The sequence below is a fragment of the Rhipicephalus microplus genome, chromosome X, assembly GCF_043290135.1.
Source record: "Rhipicephalus microplus isolate Deutch F79 chromosome X, USDA_Rmic, whole genome shotgun sequence".
NCBI lineage: Eukaryota > Metazoa > Arthropoda > Arachnida > Ixodida > Ixodidae > Rhipicephalus > Rhipicephalus microplus.
Window position 1 is genome coordinate 100,334,185 of NC_134710.1, and position 21,690 is coordinate 100,355,874.

General features: G+C 45.1%; 1 protein-coding gene across 4 annotated transcripts in view; it reads right to left on the reverse strand.

Moving 5' to 3' along the window:
* The window catches only part of LOC119176303 (uncharacterized), a 246,952-nt gene that overhangs the window by 38,607 nt on the left and 186,655 nt on the right, over window positions 1–21,690 (reverse strand). For all 4 annotated transcript variants that reach the window (XM_075877328.1, XM_075877330.1, XM_075877329.1 and 1 more), the window contains one exon: window positions 15,529–17,745. In XM_075877328.1, the coding sequence (XP_075733443.1) occupies window positions 15,529–17,745 (2,217 nt within the window). The remainder of the gene's footprint in view (window positions 1–15,528; window positions 17,746–21,690) is intronic.

Genomic DNA, 21,690 nt, shown 5'->3' on the forward strand with positions numbered 1-21,690 from the left:
GTGAACTGAATACGAGTGGGAATTGCTGACCAATAATTCCTCGTATGCTACATGACCGCACAAAGTCTGCCAGAACGAGACTCTTGCTGTGATTGAAAGAGATAAGTGCACATATAGGGGTTCGTTTGCTTTGTTAAACACACTATTAATGAGATCTAACAGACAATCACGCCAAGGATAGTATACGTGATGTTTTAGAAGTAATTGTAATTCGAATGTGAAGAAGAAAAGGCGAACGAAAAGATAAGTTGTCGTGGGCATAGAGTTTCCCAATGTACACTAGAGGGAACTGTGGCGCTAGTGTCTATGGGAGCTGCAATGCACGGCACTTCAGCGAGCATGGGAATGATGGATAGTACGTACGCATTTGTCTTAACTTCGTACTTCTGGCCTGCTTTTGGCTCCGTGTGTGTTCGTGTGGCTTTAGTCTGTTTTCTCACGAAACAAAAATCAGCAAATGTTCAGCGATTGCGCTTCATTACCCTATTTTTTTCGAATTACCTTTCCAAATTGGTTCACGAACTGTAAAAGGGTTGAATCTTTCTTTCAAAACAAAATCGAAACACAGCAATATAAACGAAGCCGCAAGTACGATTCGCCGCGCGAAGTACGAAGACTAGGCAAATGTGTGTACTACCCATCAGTCCCATGGTCGCTGAACGATCGCAGCGCCCGAGTGCCCTCTAGTTAATTTTGAGAAACTCTACGGCCGTGGGCACTGGGCAGAGACCGAACCTGTGACCTTCAAATAACGCGTCAACTGCCTGCTCGTAACAAGTTAACGTGCAACATGACACCAAACAGGCAGATAAAAAGTGTTCCACAATCGTCGTACGGGCTACCAGTGGCGCTGACTGACGCCCCCACGTTTAGTGCGCATATATAGCTCATAAAGTGGACGTGGGGATAGTCGACGTGGTATCTCAGTTGGTAGAGCATCAGGCGCGTTATTCGGTGTTCCCAGGTTCTATCCCAGCCCACGGCAAGTCACCTTTACGTCCACTTCTCTTTCTTCACATATACATTATAATCACTTCTAAAAACATCCCCTATACTTTCCTTGGCTTGATTGTCTGTTAGAGCTCAATATTATTATGATTAACAAAGAATACGAGCTCTTAAATGTGCATTCGTTTCCTTCATTCAGGATAAAGAGATATTTGCTTACTATAAAATTATAAATAATCACTCTTAAACCCGTAAATAAATGTTATATGACATCATTTTTTGCATTATAATATCTAGTTCATCGGCATTATGTCCTGTAACATTTGAGTATATTCAAGAGTTTTTCATAGATAGCGTTTCAAAGGGTTGGGCACATGCAGCTCTAGAATTAGCTATGAACACCACATCAGAATTTTGTGCAGCCCGAGAAAATTGTGTTGTGTGTATTACATGGCAATCATTACGTTCAGTAAGTTTTGCCCGGCTCCACCATAAACACAAAACCGACCTAAAGCAGACTAGTTTTTGTGCAAAGTTAAGCCAGTGCTTCTTATCGATCTTTCTGAATCCATACTGGCAATGATGTTCCGTAGTACGCCCAAGAAGTCGCATATTGTCACGAGTGTTTTCTTTTTTTTTTGTCTCATTCTGTTTTCGCCCACAACAACTGTAAGAAATTCTCCACGCAAGCTGTGCCTCATTATCCGAGAAGGCCCCGCCATGGTGGTATAGTGACTAAGGTACTCGGCTGCTGACCCTCAGGTCGCGGGATTGAATCCCAGCTGCGGCGGCTGCATTTTCAATGAAGGCGAAAATGCTCTACGTCCACGTGCTCAGATTTGGGTGCGCGGTAAAGAACCCCAGGTGTTCAAAATTACCGGAGACCTTCACTAAGGCGTGTCTCATAATCATATGGTGGTTTTAGGGCGTTGAACCCCACATATAAATCATTATTCGAGAAGGTTGGCCATTATTGCAGATCGTTCTGTTGAGGTTGCGTGCAAGACAAGAACACTCGACATTATTCCAGAGCTTCTGCGAAGACCAGTGATAAGGCTGGAATATTAGGTGGGATATGTATAAATACCGATGCACTTCACCCCCTTGTCAGTTGATCAACGGCCGACGCTCTGCTGTGTTCGCCGCTATCAGTGCCGGTGTGTTAGTATAATCTGGCTTTTTGTTTACCGGCCACAAGTTCGGTCACATAAATAGTTTGATCTGCACATCCAGTCTGCTTACTTAGGCCACGTCCCGACCCTGTGGCACTATGAAGACGCGAAAATTTCCTACATCACGCAGTTTCTTCTTCAACAGTTCGAGAAAAAAGTACCCCCTACGAACGCATTCAAGCACGCACACAGACATGCCCGTATGCCGTGCTTGTTGTTGATTGAAAATGTTGATAAGTGCATGTGCCCCTGCCCAACGCAAAAGCACGGCCTCCGTAACTCATGTCATAAGTATGCTGAATATGTAATTTGGGGGGGGGGGGGGTACAATGTTTGGATTATAGAAACAGCAAAGCAAGAGAGACAGGCAATTGCTCCAAACAACTATCAAAAGCAAATCTCAATGGCTATGCTTTTGTATACTGCAAGCTCTACAACCTATTGCAGAAGCCGAAAGCACACTGTGACAGTTATGTATAGGCTGTCATAGGGCAACTGCACCATTCCTAAAATTTATTGCAATATCACAAAGGTTTCCTTTTTTCCTTTCTCCCGAAACAACTACTGAATATTATCCGAAAGAGGGTAAAATCCCTGCACTGAACATCAGTGTAACACAGTTGTGTTCCAGGTCTACAATTGAAACATTGCTTACTGCAGGCCAACCATGTTACAGTGCTGCGACAGCCAACTGCGGCTGGTTGCGTGACAGTCACAAATACCACAGAACACTCATTTCAATCAACCGAATAGAATACAACGCAGAAATTCCAGAACACGTGTAATACTCAAAACAACTTATGTCTTACGATAAATACTCATTGCAATAAAACAAAATTGCCATCTTATGCGTTTCAAGCTATACTGAATATCTCAATTCAGACTTTAACAAGTGAACTTATTTTATTTATATTTGAACTTGTGCTTTGCTACTTCTGTACAAACTATTATTACCTATTTGAACTTTCATGTGTTTGATTGTACTGCATTTACACATCTTGAGTCCAACTGTATGACATTTTGCGCTATTATTATTATTATTATTATTATTATTATTATTATTATTATTATTATTATTATTATTATTATTATTATGTTTTCTAAACGAGAAAGGGTTAAAGAGCTGTCGGTGCTACCATAATGGCATTAACGTGCAGTAATAATTATTACAATAAAAAGAAATTGTATGCGATTTTCGGTTAATATAGTACCTTTTGCTAGAAGTGGTGGATACGCCATGCCAGTTTCAAATGAAGAGCTAGAATTTATCTTATATTCTGTATGGATATTCCCTACCGTGCTCTTTCACTTGTCTCAAAGATTGCGTTTCGCGTCCACAATGTTGTCACTATTGAATTTATCTTGAATCTCATATTGCGCAAACTTTGTATTTCAAATATACTGGTAGCCATTTTAGGTATTGTTTGTCGCTTTGGGCCAGCACATATTTTACTTTATCGAACACATACTGCGCCTTTAGAACCGAGAAATCAGACCAATGACCTTCAGCTCGTTTGATTGGTCGTGTTTGCCGCGACATATTTCTTAAACATCGCATTATTGCGCTAGGAAAATTTCTGCCATAAAATAAACATTGTTGATCTCTCTGTCACAGAAATTAATATAACACGAAAGTGAAACGTGCCCTTACAAAAGTAGTTCACTGTTCATTTTTCATTGGTAAGTGAGAGCTTGCACATCGTCTGTTGGTGTTTGGCGGTTATAGCACCACTTGATGCGGACGCGCTTACGCAGATTCTAGTGGCACATTCATCCCAACGATGAACATCAATGATAATTATTGACCCAGAACCTGTCTAGTAGGTGATGTAGTTACCATAAATCTGAACATATATGTCCAGATTGAGCGTATGATGGATCCCGCGCAAAGATGGCATCAACAAGCATATTATTACTGGTATACTTCATATGTGCTGTTGGAAAGCACATAGATTTTCGAGAAGGAAAACGGCAAAGTGTGCGCTCTTCACTGCGCTCAGACTACCGAAGCCCTTCCTGACAGCACTCGTGAGTGTCATGGTACTGCATGAGAATCGCAACTCGAGCGAGTTGGTACTGATTCATCTTGATTTTAGCAGCGCACTGGAGAACGAGAACTAGAAGAAAAGTAAGGACACAACATGGGCACTGACTCACAACTGATTTTTATTAAGAAACAACATGCAAATTTTACTTTTCACCTTTAAGTTTGCATGTTCTTTCTTAATAAAAATCAGTTCGGAGTCAACGCCCGTGTTGTGCCCTTACTTTTCTTCTACTCTTCGTTTTCCAGTGCGCTGTTAAAATCAAGATCATGATGCTGTACTCCAGCTCTCCGAGATGGCGACACCACCCCAAGCGAACCAAGGTCACTGCAAAAGGGAGAGCGTTTGGAAGATACATGATGGGTTTGCGATAGCTCGTGCATGGGACACAAATGTGTAGTTTGTAAAGTGTCCTGCTCCCGTTAGTACCTGCCGATATGTTGTGGATTTGGCTCCCATTCATCAAATCTGCAAAATTTTTCTGAAGCGACCCACGTAGACGAAAAATGGAGGGAACAGGACGAAACTAGTTTTTCTTATTTTCTTTGTCATTTCTTCGTTATGAAGATTATCTCAGTGACGTCTAGGTGGACCGCGACATAAAACACTTTCGTGTTTAAGAAATTCGACCCAGAATCACCTTTTGCAGTTGTGAGTGATGCGTAAGCATTTAGATTGATTCGGGATAAAGATTTCATTCCTGGTGTACCGAAGCCACGTCAGGCTGAATGCCTCCCCACCACCACCACCAATTTTAGCTTCGCTTCATTGTTCTACATGTCCTTCAGTAATAAAGTCTGTTCATTTGTTAATACATTATTCTAGAAAACTAGATAATGGCCCTTAGCTGGCACTCCCCACATATTATGGACACAGGCGGACGCTAACAGGCCATAAGCTGACGATAATTTCCAATGCCCACGGCCTACAGGTTGCGCGCCGTGCAATCCAAGATGGCTGCGCAGGGATGATCAACCCATGAACTCGCATAGGAAAAGATAGGACGCATGGACGTACTCTCTGTGGAGCTTTCACCGGATGAAATCTTGATCGTCAAATTAATGTATATCGGACCAAATTAGTTTCCCAAACTATAGGAACTGCTGAATGTCGCTACTTCATTCCTTGCCGCAGTGCAAAGGGTGGTGGTGTCAGCTTATCGTCCGTGTATCAACGATGCTTTGCATAATCCTGTGCGTACTACAGAAAACTGCACGAACTAGAATTCACGTATGAACTGAATGGCACTCCGAGATAACTTGCGCCGAGCCTGCTCGCCGCCGTAGTAGGCCAATAGCGAGTAGCGCGCCGTCGCGGCTGCACAGGACCGAATGTCTACCGTATTGATGGTTTGTACACATACTACGCCGTCGTAATTACTTGCACTGTAAGCATCATGCAGCTGCTTCTTCAACGAAACACAAGCATTTAACTTCCCATTAAGTAGCGCTTGTATCACAGCCATGGTCAGACGCCAACAGTGCGCAATTCGCTGCACTTGGATGTTGCAGGTTCCATCAGCGCGATCGAAACGAATACACGCGTACGCTTTTCGCAACGTCAAAATTGTGAAAATTTGCCGAACAACAACTTCGTTCAGACCACACCGGTGAAGTTCAGGAGGAGTTAGCTTAGACTGTATTCGCAACTAAATATGTCATTGCTCCAACCATTTCGCTTCGCTGGTCAAGCTCGAGCAAATTGGCGGCATGCAGCGTTTCGTAATATTCACTTTAATTGGGCTACACGCAATGCACAAGAAAAACTTTTTTTTTATTTTGAGCTCGATGAAGGATATTATACAATAAATACAATCAAAGTGACTAACGAGCGTGAAAAAAAAATTAACGAACGACGGGACGGGAAGTGCAACTCGCTGCTCGTGAACAAACAGCTGATCGTTCATCGTAGCTGTCACTCTCAGCGCGTTGACAACCATATAGGTCCAGTGGAAAATCCTCGACGTCACAATGGTTTTTTCGAACATCACTGCTGAAAGTAATCTGAGGAATTCTCTCTGCCAAACGACTTCGATAGTACTAACAACGTGTCATTGCACCGCCTCAACACGGCGTCACTCACGTTTATCTGGGGGTGCGGAGAAAATTTTGGTCCGATACCAGGCAAAAAATAAATCGCCCATAGTATGCTGCCATCTATCAAATAACGTAAAAAACAAGCGGCACAGTTCAGGCCAAAGTTTGGAAGCGCGAATTGTGAGCCTGCGCTACTTTCCACTTGCAATGAATGTTATGGGATTCATACAATGCAAGAGCAGTGACTAATGCTATAAGCACGGAAAACAAGGTGAGATTCAACTGCGAAGGTTAGACAATAACATTTACCTATATAACGTGGCTGCAGAAAATTTCGCGAAGCTGATATGTGTACTCTCTGGGCTATATTGGAAAAGCGCGAGTTGCCGCGCATTTTCATGAAAACTTCACCTCTCGCAAGAACTAACCTGATTTATCGTCTCACGGATGGTTCGATATATTCACTCATGCGTGCAACATACGAAGTGGTTTGTGTTCATTTCTTGCTTACACGTTAACACTGAGGCTAGCATCGCCGAACAAGGGAGTGTTGGGAGCGTCTGCCTACTGATGATACGTGAGAGGACGCTCCTGAATTCAGCTAGGCGGCGTGACAGTCTATGAACATTGTGAATAGTGAGGCTTACGGGCAATAGGGTGAGTGCGTCATTGGTCTCACTACATATTCTTTTATCTGGAGAAGCCTCACACGGCAGCTACCCAGACTTTGAGCGTACATAATACGCTCAAATATTAATAATAGCTGCGGCGATGGCGTAGTGATTAGAGCATCCGCCTCGCATGCAAAAGGCCCGTGGTTCAAGTCCCGGTGCCGAGCAGTTCCCAACCGGATTTTAAAAAATCCGCGTGGTGATGGAACTGCATTAAGAGGCCTGGCGTGTGGCCTCACCGGTAACCACCGCCAGTAACGCACTCCCTCACCAGAGAAGGATTGGCCAGCCTGGTGCACTATCTGGCCACTACCTCCCACATGCATACGTCAATTAACTCATGGCCCTCAGTCCCCAGCAGCTGCGAAGCAACTGACCATGGTGGCGGTCAGATCTGCAACGCAGCAGAGGGTGCTAAGAATCTCAAGATCCGGACAGGCCGCCATTGGAACCTGAACTTGGCAATGTTTAAAGCTAGAACCTTATCTAGTGAGGGAAGTCTAGCTGCATTATTCGAGGAGCTAGAGGGTGTTAAATGGCATATAATAGGGCTCAGTGAGGCGAGGAGAAAAGACGAGCCATATACAGTGCTACAGAATGGGCACGTCCTTTGCTATCGAGGCTTGGCTGACAGAAGAGAACTGGGAGTGGGGTTCCTAATTCACAGAAACATAGCTGGTAACATAGAGGAATACTATAGCATTAATGAAAGGGTGGTAGGTATCGCAATTAAACTGAATAAGAGCTGCAACATGAAGGTGGTACAGGCTTACGCGCCTACATCCAGCCATGATAATGCTTCAGTTGAAAGCTTCTATAAAGACGTGGAATCGGCAGTGAGTAAGGTAAAAACACCATATACTATACTGATGGGAGAATTTAATGCAAAGGTAGGGAAGAAGCAGGCTGGAGACCAGGCAGTACGAGATTACGGGATCGGTACTAGAAACGCCGGAGGACAGCTACTAGAAGAATTCGCAGAACGCAAAAATTTACGGATTTTGAATACCTTCTACCGAAAACGAGGAAACGACAAGTGTACATGAAGGAGCCCTAATGGCGAAAATAAGAACGAAATAGACTTTATAATGAGTGCACATCCAGGCGTCGTGCAGGATGTGGAAGTGGTTGGCAAGGTACAGTGCAGTGACCATAGAATGGCACGGTCTCGAATTCGCCTAGACTTGAAGAAGGAACGACAGAAACTGATACGCCAGAAGGCAATCAATGAGCTAGCACTGGGAGGGAAAGTACAGGAATTCAGAGTCTCGCTTCAGAACAGGTACTCGGCTCTTAGTGAGGAAACCAACATTAGCGTAGATACAATGAATGATAATCTGACGAGTATTATTACGAAATGTGCAGTGGAAGTTGGAGGCAGGGCAGTTAGACAGGACACTGGCAAGCTTTCCAAGGAAAGGAAGAATCTCATTAAGAAGCGTCAAATGATGAAAGTCTCAAGTACAACAGACAAAATAGAGTGGGCAGAGCTCTCGAAGTTGATTAATAAGCGTAAAGTATGCCATGTAAGAAGGTATAACATGGAGAGAATTGAACACGCTCTGAAAAACGGAGGAAGCGTCAAAGTAGTGAAGAGGAAACTTGAGATAGGCAAAAATCGGATGTATGCACTGAGGAACAAAGAAGGCAAAGTAACTACCAATATGGATAGGATAGTTAAAATAGCGGAGGAGTTTTACAGAGATCTGTACAGTAGCCGGGACAGCCACGACCTTAATACTATAAGAACTAGTAGTAACCCAGATGACTCCCCACCAGTAATGATAGAAGAAGTCAGAAAAGCTTCGGAGAGCATTAACAAAGAGGCAAAGCTGCTGGTGAGTATCAGGTAACATCAGATCTGCTGAAAGATGGAGGACAGATTGTGTTAGAAAAACTAGCCACCCTGTTTACGATGTGTCTCTTGACGGGAAGAGTACCAGAGTCTTGGAAGAATGCTAACATCATCTTAATACATAAGAAAGGAGATGAATGTATATCAAGTCATTGTTTCTCTTTTGACGTATGCATGTGGGAGGTAGTGGCCAGATACTGCACCAGGGTGGCCAATCCTTTTCTGGTGAGGGAGTGCTTTCCCGGCGGTGGTTACCGGTGAGGCCGCACCCCAGGCCTTTTAATGCACTAGCCACCCTGTTTACGAGGTGTCTCCTGACGGGAAGAGTATTAGAGTCTTGGAAGAACGCTAACATCATTTTAATACATAAGAAAGAAGATGACAAGAACTTGAAGAATTACAGGCCAATCAGCTTGCTCTGAGTAGTATACAAGCTATTTACAAAGGTAATTGCTAACAGAGTAAAGAAAACATTAGAATTCAATCAACCAAAGGAACAAGCGGGATTTCGAACAGGCTACTCAACAATCGACCACGTTCACACTATCAATCAGGTAATAGAGAAATGCTCAGATTATAACCAACCCCTATACATAGCCTTCATAGATTACGAGAAGGCGTTTGATTCAGTGGAAATATCAGCCATCATGCAGACACCGTGGAATCAGGGCGTCGATGAAGTATATATAAACATCCTGGAAGAAATCTACAGAGGATCAACTGCTACCATAGTTCTTCATAAAGAAAGCAACAGAATACCAATCAAGAAAGGTGTAAGGCAGGGGGACACATGCAATCTCCTCAATGCTATTTACCGCGTGCTTACTGGAGGTTTTCAGAGACCTAGAATGGGAACAGTTAGGGATAAGAGTTAATGGAGAGTACCTTAGTAACCTGCGGTTCGCCGATGACATTGCATTGCTGAGTAACTCAGGGGACGAATTGCAACCAATGATTACGGAGTCAGATAAGGAGAGCAGAAAGGTGGGTCTTAAAATTATTCTGCAGAAAACGAAAGTAATGTACAACAGCCTCGGAAGAGAGCAGCGCTTCGAGATAGGTAATAGTGCACTTCAAGTTGTAAAAGACTATGTCTACTTAGGACAGGTAACAACCGCGGAGTCGAACCACGAGATTGAAGTAACTAGAAGAATAAGAATGTGGTGGAGCACATTTGACAAGTACTCTAAAATTATGTCAGGTAGATTGCCACTATCCCTCAAGAGGAAGGTATATAACAGCTGTATCTTGCCGGTACTTAGCTATGGAGCAGAAACCTGAAGACTTACAAAGAGGGTTCAGCTTAAATTGAGGACGACGCAGCGAGCAATGGAAAGAAAAATGGTAGGTGTAACCTTAAGAGACAAGAAGACAAGCCGTTCCAGCTCATCTGCCGGAACGGCTCTGCACCAGGATTTTACGGGCTTCCCAAGACCCACAAGCCCACAGTTCCGCTCCGTCCTATCGTGGATTTTACAACATCTCCACTCCGGGCGCTGTCCAAGTATCTCCACCGGACTCTCGCGCCGCTCGTGGGGCAAACACCAACCCACATACGCGACGCCAGCCACTTCGTGGAGCGCATGAGAGATGTGACTGTGAGCAGCGATGAGTGCTTCGTCTCGTTCGACGTCGTATCCCTGTTCACCAGTGTGCCCGTAGCACTAGCGGTATCTAGCGCACGAGCAGCGTTGAACCAAGATGAGCTCTTGGATGAAAGAACCTGCCTGGGCGTCGACGAACTGTGTCGCCTACTGGAATACTGCCTCAAGGGGACGTATTTCAGCGTCAACGGGAGCTTCTACAGACAAGCCAGCGGGACTGCGATGGGAGCGGCGATCTCAGTTACGGCTGCGAACCTCACAATGGAACACATAGAAGAGACGGCACTGGGCTCCTTTATTGACAGGCCGAAAGTATTTGTGAGGTACGTGGATGACTGTTTTTGCATAATAAAGAAGGCAGCAGTAGACAGCTTCCTCGAACATCTAAACTCCATCGACCAAGCGATACAGTTCACGGTGGAACGAGAGCGAGACGGGGCGCTTCCGTTTCTCGATGTTTTAGTCAGACGACAGGGCGAGCGCATGACCTTTTCGGTGTATAGAAAGCCAACTCACACTGGCAGGTATTTGCATTTTTCATCCTGTCATCCAACTGCCCACAAAGCTTCAGTGGTTTCGGCACTCCTCTCACGTGCACGAGTAATCTGCACGTCGGAAGGTGAGAGGAAGAAAGAAGAAAAGAGGATTGTCGCCGAGCTACGAAGGAATGGCTACACAGAAGCGTTCATCCGCCGGGCGTCACGCCGTTTGTCGAGACGACAACCACCGCACCGCGGAAAGACACCTGCAAGCGACACACCGCCCGACCCTCTTTCCGCCCTGGCCACACCACCGCACACGAGAGAAACGAAGTCGCCAAACAACCGCGTCGCCATTCCATATGTGCCGGGCATAAGTGAACAGCTCTCAAGAGTCCTAGGAAAAGCCGGGGTCACGGTAATCCATAAACCTGTTTCGACGCTCGCCCGCTTGCTACCGCGGCCGAAAGACCGACCTCCGAGGGAGCTACACCCGGGCGTTGTCTACAAAGTGTCGTGTTCTGGGTGTCCAGCCTGCTACATAGGCGAGAGCAAGTGTTTCCCGGAAAGAATGCGCCAACACAAGAACGACGTCAGGAAGATGGAAGTGCAACGTAGCGCTCTGGCGGAGCACTGCGAGAAGCACGACCATAAAATTGACTTAGACGGCGCTTCTGTTATTGAAACAGAACGGAATTTGGGAAAGAGGCTCTTGCTCGAGTCTTGGCACATCCAGCATACGCCTGCCAACGTGAACCGCTCGCTGGGAACAATGCCTTCGGGTTCACGGTCTCCGAAACGTGGTGGAAAGGGAAAGCCGGAGCCGTGGTGAGAGAACACGACGCGACGACACTTCCATGACCAAGACAGTCACCCCCTGAGGAAGGGACCGAGTCGGTCCCGAAACGTCGGGCTCTTTTTGAACTGTGGCTGGAGCAATTTCAATTTTTCTAAAAAAAAAAAGAAGAGAGCAGAGTGGATTAGGGAACAAACGGAGTTTAAGGATATCATAGTTGAAATCAAGAAGAGAAAATGGACATGGGCCGGACATGTAGCGCGTAGAATGGTTAACCGCTGGTCATTAAGGGTAACTCACTGGATTCCCAGAGAAGACAAGCAAGTTAGGGGGAGACAGAAGGTTAGGTGGGCAGAGTAGATTAAGAAGTTTGCGGGTATAAATTGGCAGCAGCAAGCGCAGGACCGGGTTAACTGGCGAAACATGGGAGAGGCCTACCTATCGGAAAAAAACGAATGGTGGGCATGGTGTAAATGACCACCCACCAATATAGTGGATTAATGTAGTGGGTGAATGGTGGGAAACGTCCATCATGGCGCATGGTGGGATATGGTGGATGCTGCAGTGCCGGCAACGCTTCAGCGCGAAATGGCTTCATAATCACCGTGACGAGCTGCCATAAAAAATAAAAAAGACTTGTATAAAAAACGGTGTAAAAAAGCACCTGTGCCGTAAAAAAAACAAGGTGCCACGGAGGATCGAACTTGATACCTGCGGATTGTTATTCGGAGACACTAACCACCGCGCCATACCAACATGACGTTGAGTGGGTGTTAAATAGTTAGTTGACTTACAAACTTACCGTTCAAAAAACTTCAGTTAAGTTTGTCGTGTACACGACATAGACGTGATCTGCACCTGCTACTAAAATTTGCACGTTTATTAAACACAAGCAACTGCTGCCTATAACGATTGCCACTGTGTTAATGGCACCAGTGCTATTTTTTTACAATTCACAACTGCAAGAAAAAAAAACAAGTTTACTGGGGAGCAGCAACAGTTTACCGGCGGGGTCTGCCAAGTTTAATATTCGTTTCACGTTCGTTCAAAAGAGCAACATCTGCTCACGCTTTATGACGCTTCTAGGCTCATTCCATGGATCATCATCATCATCATCATCAGCCTGACTACGTCCACTGCAGGACAAAGGCCTCTCCCATGTTCCGCCAGTTAACCCGGTCCTGTGCTTGCTGCTGCCAATTTATACCCGCAAACTTCTTAATCTCATCTGCCCACCTAACCTTCTGTCTCCCCCTAACCCGCTTCCCTTCTCTGGGAATCCAGTCAGTTACCCTTAATGACCAGCGGTTATCCTGTCTACGCGCTACATGCCCTGCCCATGTCCATTTCTTCATCTTGATTTCAGCTATGATATCCTTAACCCCCGTTTTTTCCCTAATCCACTCTGCTCTCATCTTGTCTCTTAAGGTTACACCTACCATTTTTCTTTCCATTGCTCGCTGCGTCGTCCTCAATTTAAGCTGAACCCTCTTTGTAAGTCTCCAGGTTTCTGCTCCGTAGCTAAGTACCGGCAAGATACAGCTGTTATATACCTTCCTCTTGAGGGATACGCCCGCCTAATTTACTTGATTGAGTATTGGGATGCTTTTCGCGCAACGTAGAGGGCGGTCGTGCCAGCGCAATGCTGTAGCTCTTTCGCTATAGCAACAACTACATAACGGCTTGGCCAAAACGAATGCAGTGTGCCGGAAACATTACGCTATCATATTGGTTCCCCAAGCATACGAATCGCCACGTCTGAGTTCACGCATAAAATCTAGAGAAGTGCGAGAGAGTGCGACCGGCGGTTGTCGGTGAGAAGAGACGTACGTTCTCTGGGAGTGCTTTAATCGCGTCGCATCGCTGTTTGTTGCTTTTTGAGCGGACACCATACACAATGAAAAATGCCTAATTTAGGTTAATTGATGGCATGGCTGCGCTGTGTTGTCATTCGTAATCGTCGAAATCATGTATTCTGAAACCCAGAAGCACGGATAACACAATTGTACGGGCTTGGTCGGTAGGCCTAACCTTTGGTGGAAATCATGGTGATAGAACATGTAGTGTACAGATCCCAGCTTGGTACACTATATAAATTGCCCGCCATTATAAGCCCACCCATCATCTGCTTACTGCTTCCCAGCATTATCGCAATGGTGGGCAGAGCTTCTCAGCTTGGTACACCATGTGGCCCACCATAATAAGCAGCACCCATCATCAGCTTAGTGCTTCTCAGCATTATCGCAGTGATTGGAAGAGTTTCTCAGCTTAGTACAACATGTGGCCCACCATAATAAGCACCACCCACCATATGCTTAGGGCTTCCCAGCATTATCACAATGGTGGGCAGTGTCCCATGATTGCCCACTATATAGCCTCTACTTTCCACCATCACTTCCACTTTACCCATCTTCTGTACACCATACCACCCAGTATGTCCCGGCATATCCACCATAATTTCCACTACATCCCACCATATCCATCATAATTTCCACCATACCCACTATTATTTCCACTACGCCCATCATGTTTTCCAGTATCCACCATGGCAATTTTTCCGAAAGTTGTCCTGCAGTGGACGTAGTCGGGCTGATGATGATGATGATGATGATGATGATGATGATGAATACGCGGCTCAATTTAGATCCTTGCAAAGAACATCTCACGTGATTTTAGTTACGTGACTAGTTCATTCGTGATGTGACGGGATTTTTAATCACGTGACTATATACTTGTTGCGTGATGTTACATAAATTTGTTCACGTCATTACCAGTATTGTTTTGGCAGAATGTAACGTGACTATATGTCAGGTGATTTTAGTGAGAATTTGTCACGTGATTAACTTTCAGTCACGTGACTAGTTACGTGTTGATGACGCTATAATGTCACGTTAATAGCTGTTCCGTAATGGTACGCGATCTTGGTGACGTGACTAGCGTTTGCGTGATGTTAGCAACGCGACTAATAGTTAAGTAATTTTATTCACGTGACTGGCTGCGTAATATTACCATATTCGTGACGTTACTACATTTTACGTGATTTTAACCACGTGGCCAAAGCGGCGTAGTTTGTGGAGGGAACATGTCGCGTGTTTACCGGTTACCTGGTTCTGGGTGAAGGCATCTTAAGTGACAAGTTACGTGGTTTTATCACGCGACTAGATGATATGTCATTTTAGTCACTTGGTAGTTACAGAATATTACACGTGATTTTATTTACGTGACTATACTCATAATCATCTTTACATTGTGTTAAGCGATGTTGCATATTTTTTAATCACGTGACTAGTTACTATGCTTTGCTACTTAATCAGTGACGTGAATAGTTACGTGATTTCACGTGACCTTCAGTCACGAGACTACTTTTTACGGGAAGTTACGTCATATTTAGTCTCAAAACATACCCGATAAATCTGAATTTATCAGAATCTGAGGCCGACACCGCCGAACTCATGAGCCGATCAAGCTATTTCTAGAAGACCATCGGATGAAAGAGGTCCAGAATATACTAGTTCTCGTACTCTGGCTACAACGTGACAAGTGAGTTTATTACACCATCAAAATTTTCTGAACAACAGTGAAGCAGATCTCACGCATAAATTTATTAAGTCGCCTATCACAAAAATGGTTTTTCAGCAAGCTGAGACACCCCGGCTTGTTCAACGAGAACATCTCAGTTTACGCAAAATGAAGGTGTAGGAACTTCATTCCAATGGCCCTCAAAATGTTAGAGTTTGGTAGCTTTGCGAATTGTGAAAAGATGAGCATAAGAGAGACTGAAAGCATTTTTTTCCTTGAATATAGTTTACTCCTGACGTTATGGACATTACGTCGGGGTAATAAATAATTAACTAATTATTTTAGTGTAGTGCATTTCCAACAGAATACAAAAGAAAACAGGTGGACACATGATATGATGTACCTTGTACTGTTTCTGTTTCTCTGTGGGAAGCTTGCCGGCTGGCCTGGGTTGCACCACCTGTTTGCGCTTTCTTGGGGGTGGAACTGAGCGCAGTTTGGCGATGTTGGCTGCCACCGCCTTGGAAATCTGCAAGCCCGATCGTGCATTGACACTGCCCCGACGCTCGATCGGCTTTTGGGGCTTCACGATTAGAGCATTGCCGTCTCGGTCCCTGACCACACATTCGTCAGCACTTTCACGGCTGACCCGCCTCACCGACGGCCGGCGGAGCGGGCCGCCCTTACCCGCAGTAGTCGGCGGTCTCAGTGTCTCAAGCTCGACGTTCTCAGCAGTCCCATTGGTGAGCGGGCGTTCATGCCTTCTCACGCTTGCCGTGTCCGCGAGGTGATTTCCCAGCTTTTTGGTAACCGCAAAGGTTGATCCCTCTCCTCCCGTGTTCACTGCGCTCGCTGCCTTAGCATTGTCTTTATCAGCGTCACTTGGCCGGCTCTTCATCGAAAAGTATTCGGCTGCTTTCACGTTCCCGTCTGCGCCAACCAATTCACTTTCATTTACAGGTATGCACTCGGAGGACGCAGACTGGCTGCTCCTTTTCGAGCTGCCGGGAGCCGAAAGTGCGGCTGAGCTCTCAGTGTGGTGTATCACGACTGTGGGCGTTGATGACGCTGATGGTTGCAAAGCTTCTGTTGTAGTCATTTTGACCATACTCTTTCTGTCTGCGCCGTTAACAACGTTTGTATCTCGTGGCCTAAGAAGCGATGCACATATGGCATTAGCAGCGGTATTTTTGCTAACCGCGTGTGCCTCTGGAGACTGGCCAGGTTGCTTTTGCGGTGATGTGCCTTTGCTTTCGCTTGGAGAACTGGATGGCTTCGTTACGGTGGCTTGCGTATTTTCTGTTACGTTTAGTAGCTGTATTCCTTTGTGAGTATCAACTTCCATCTCGTTTTTGAGATTTTTGCCAACAGCTAGTTCACTGGAATGGTTTTCTATTGGTTTTTCAACGGAGTCTTTCGTCAACGAGGTTCCACCTAACTTATCTCGTCCACAATTCTGAGGCAAGGGCCCATTATCTGATTGTTCGTAGGCGTCTTCGGGCGAATGCTGGACAGCAGCACCTGGAGGAGCCGACATGAACGAAATTTTCGCGGCGTGAATAGACTGCTTTATGTTTTCAATTGCATTTCGGTTTGCAGCAAATGGTGTAGTGTCTCCGTTAGCATCATCCTTTTGCTTTGTTTCTTGTGCGTTTGGTGTCTGACTCTCAAGTGTGTTTGTTTCCTTTATTGTGACAGTTTTGCTATCCGACTCATCTTTCAATGTTTCTGCAGCCCTCTGCGCCATAGGGGAGCCTTTCACAGAATTGTTTGAAGCACCCGACTCAGCAGCTTCGGTCGCCTTTGTGTCTTTCTTTCTACTGTCATTTTTCAACGATGAAAAACGGCCCAAAAAGGTTTTTGGCTTCGCACCTGTAGCTTCGATCGACGTCAGCGTTTCGATCGACTCGGTAGCTTCACCACTGCTGCTGCTGTCAAGCTGTGTGGTGTCAGACGCCAGCGTCGTCTGTGAGGAGGACTTTTGAGCCGAGGAACCTGCTTCTGTGAACGCGTCTTTTTTGACGGGCGAACTGGACTTCTTGGCGCTGAAAACCGAAGCGAGCGTCCATCGCCTCTTGCTGCCATCGGCGTTCGCTTCCTTCTTTGACTTGCGATCCTTTTCAAATTCTTTTTGGGCTTCTCGGCGGCGGAGAATCGCCTCGAGCCTGGAGCTGCCACCGGGGACGGCCGATGAGACGCTGCTCACTTCCGAGGTTTCCCTAAGGCTCGAGAAGGACGAAGCTGGTGAGCTGGATCGGTCGCGGTTGCCGCTGCAGAACGACTGGTCGCTGCGGTGACCATGAAACGAGTGGCGCTTGCCCCGCCTCTCATCATGCGAGGACGTGTTACTGGACGGCAGCTGCGATGCTGCGTCCAGGGACTCGAGCCAGTCCTTGACTCGATCCGTGACACTTTCCTCCCGCTTGTCGCCGAGCGGAGACGGCCGGCGACCTTCGTCGTTGTCTACTCCCGTGCCAGGCCCCCAGATGCGCATGAGGAACGGCTTGAGCGTGGCCTTTGTCAACTGCGCGTACGCCATGTCCATGTTACCCTGGTTGTCCGTTAACGCTGCAAGTATCTCTTGGCGAGTGAAGTTCCCCCTCGAGCTCAGCTCCATGAACTGCGAGTAGGTAAAATGAAACGCATTGAGAAATGTGCACACACACACACACACGCACACATACACATACACACACACACTATATATGTATATATATATATATATATATATAAAGAACACAAGCGAGTACACGTACGAAAGAGCAATACTTTTATGCCAACGTTTCAGCCGTGGCACGGCCTTCGTCATTTCCCTGACGAAGGCCGTGCCACGGCTGAAACGTTGGCATAAAAGTATTGCTCTTTCGTACGTGTACTCGCTTGTGTTCTTTATACGTACCAGACCCCTTGAACTTCCTGCTGAATATATATATATATATATATATATATGTATATATATAAATATATATATATATATATAGAGAGAGAGAGAGAGAGTCAAGTAAATCCTCCGTGAACAGTCACAAAGTGGTCTATTTTGAAGTTTCAGCCAGAGTCTGGTCTTCATCAAGATTCCGATGAAGGCCAGACTCTGGCTGAAATGTCGAAATTAAGCACTTTGTGACTGCTCACGGAGGATCTACTTGACTACTTGCAACGCTATTGCCACTCCACCACGATGCCTGCATACTATTATATATATATATATATATATATATATATATATATGTATATATATATATATATATATATATATATATATATATATATATATATATGCTCGAAAACTACTTAGTTTCGCGCTCCGTCATGGCACAACATTTACAGGGCACGTGTTTCGAGAAATGTGTCTGAAATGCTGCTCAAAATCAGGATATTTTGATATTTGCTCAATGTACTCATAAATGCCTTTTCTTGTTGCCGCAACCATCTTAAGATCATTACAGACAGCATTTGGGACAATTATTTAAATAGTCAGGCAAGATAACGTTTTATATACTGAAGTGAAGTGGCTACGTCAAATGAGAGAATTGCAGTTTTTTTGGGGGGGGCGAAATAGCAATCGCAGCTTTAAAATATAGGAAAGCGGCATATAGTAATTACTGTGGCCTAGTGAAGTTCAACCTAGTTGAACGGTGAAACGAAATTGAAACACCGATCAGCGCAACAAGCACACGCCCAGGATGACCTAACTGTTCGTCGTGGTGGAGCATTGATTTTGGGGCTCTGCTGCTGACTAGAAGGTTGTCGGTTCTATCCAGTGCGTGACAGTCACATTTTGATGGAGGCAAAATACCAGAAGCCTTATGTACTAAATGTCAGTGCACGTCAAAGTACATCAGATAAAGTAAATTTCCGAAGCTCTCCACTATGGCATCTCTCATCGTCATATGGCTCTGTGACGTAGAGCCCCAGATATTAATAATAATAATATATACTAGTAATATTATTTGTAGTAGTAGTAGTACTAGTAGTAGTGTGAGCAGCAGTATGGTTCCGCACCATGGCTCCCATTAGGGACGCATGCTTGCTGTGCTCCTGCACGTTTTTCTGTAAGCAGCAGTTTTTTTTTTTTCCACTGTGAAAGTTGCTCTGAGCGTGTTCGCGCGAAGTGTGTAACTTGGCCTGATGAAGAGCTGCAACTTCTGAAGCCTAGATCTCGCTCCTTTCTCTGCAATTTGTGTGATCCGAGCCATGCTGATGCCAAGCCTAGCAAAAACGACTCTGTGGCTTGCGGTGAGGAATGCAGCTCCCGAACCAGTTCCCTACCCACGTGTGTTGCTGCAGGTTGCGATCTCGCCGGTCTGCGCCGTTTCCTCCTCTTCGTGTTGAAGAGAATCTCGTTTCTCAGCGACGAGGTATCTCAACTACGTGAAGAAAACGAGCGCCTGCGTAAGGATCAGTCCCTCGGTGCTCAACACCAAGCCCGTGTCATCGCCTTCCTACGGGAAGAGGTCTGCTTCCTGCGTAAGGTGTAGATGAAGTGCACGGCCGCAATGCCAGTGACGGCAGCTGTGGCCCTCCCAGTGCATGTGAGTGGTGACCGATCTGCAATTTACAAGCCGCGTGCGTAGTATGGACAGTCTCTCTCCAATACTTTCTCCTTTGAATTTGCCGCCAGCTGAAGACACGTCCGAGTGACGCAGCGCGATTCCTGCGACAGCCTCTTCAGCTGTTCTTCTTCCACCAGAAAGTGAAAGAAAGAAAGCTATATACCTCGGTTACAGCCATGGCATCATCGCTGATATCTGTATCTCAACGACCACATCAACCGCAATGGCCAAAGACCATTTTTGTGCCGAAGATGAGCCTGCACACATCTGCTGTTGACAACACCGAACATATTAATGCAATAGCAATTATAAGCACAGCCACGGCTGGATATTGCCGTCGTCGCCGCCGCCACCGCCACTGGAGCCTCCATCATTCACGTGTGTATATATATATATATATATATATATATATATATATATATATATATATATATATATATATATATATATATATATATATATATATATATATATATATATATATATATATATATATATATATATATATATATATATATATACAAACATGCGCATAAAAGGGTGTTTTCACACTCGTCGCTTGGCTTATAGATGGCGCTGACTGTCACTCCTACTTCTAAATGCACATATAAACCCCAAAAAAGTGGATGGAGAGAAGGCCGATGTGGTAGCTCAGTGGTTAAAGCATCGAACGCGTTATTCGAAGGTCGTAGGTTCGACTCCTGCTCACGGCTGGTTATTTTTTCATCCACTTTTCTTTCTTCTTATTTACATTACATTAGTTCTAATAACTTCCCTTGTACATTCCTTGGCATTACTGTCTGTTAGATCTCATTAATATTGTGTTAAAACACGGAAAAACGAGCCCTTAGGTATACACTTCCTTCCGTTATTTATTTATTTATATATATATATATATATATATATATGAGATCTGACAGACAATAATGCCAAGGAAAGTATAAAGGAAGTTATTAGACTAAATTGTAATGTGAATTCGGTCTAATAACTTCCCCTATACCTTCCTTGGCATTATTGTCTGTTAGATCTCCTTAATGTGTCAAAACATGGAAAAACGAGCCCTTAAGTATACACCTATTTCCCTTATATATATATATATATATATATATATATATATATATATATATATATATATATATATATATATATATATATATATATATATATATATAAGGGGAAGGATGCACTGGGCTTCTGTTTCTGCGCAGCGAACATCGCGTTTCCGGCCGGAGTCGTCTGAGCGCTTATCTTGTGAACGAACAAGGGGCGGGAGAGGGCGCTTATGGTTGCCGCGCTATTGCGGCAACGATCAGCTCACGGCTAGTGCCTCCACAGCAGGCGGGAGCTTCTACAGGCTACACTCTCAACACAAAAAAACAGCACCAAAAGTCTACCTGGACCGGCCGTGTTCTCTAACACCAGCGTTTTGAAGGGTTTTGTGAGATCGAATCTAAATGAATTGATTGCCAGCCTTCCTTCATATATCAATGGCGTCACTACGCACGAGCCTTGTTGTGGTCATCTACTGTGGCCGCGCCGCAGGAAACTTGGTTACATAGCAAGCGCATGTTAACTACAATTATTATTGCTCCTAAAATGCGTGCATCGTAATCATTCAAATAGGTTGCTATCACTTCATTGCTTTGCCCTTTTGGTGAAACTGCGACTTTTTTACTTCAATGGATCTCTCTCCCATCTCTTGACGGCGTCTTCTCACTAAATTTCAGATGTACTTTTCATTCTACATCGAGGTTGACGAGGAGACACTACAGTACCAGAATGACCCTTCGATGTGGCCTCTAGGATGCCTCTTCAAGCCTTTTCAGGGGGTGCTCCGCGCAACGACATGCTTAATCCGTCTGAGCTAGTGCCTGCTGTCAAACTGCCGTGTAATGTAGACATATTCTACCAGATTGCTCCTACCACAATGTACCAAGACAAACGAGTTTTTCGCGAACGTTCTTCCTTCTTCAATCACTAAAGTTGCCCTTACTGAAACCTGTCTAGACGCT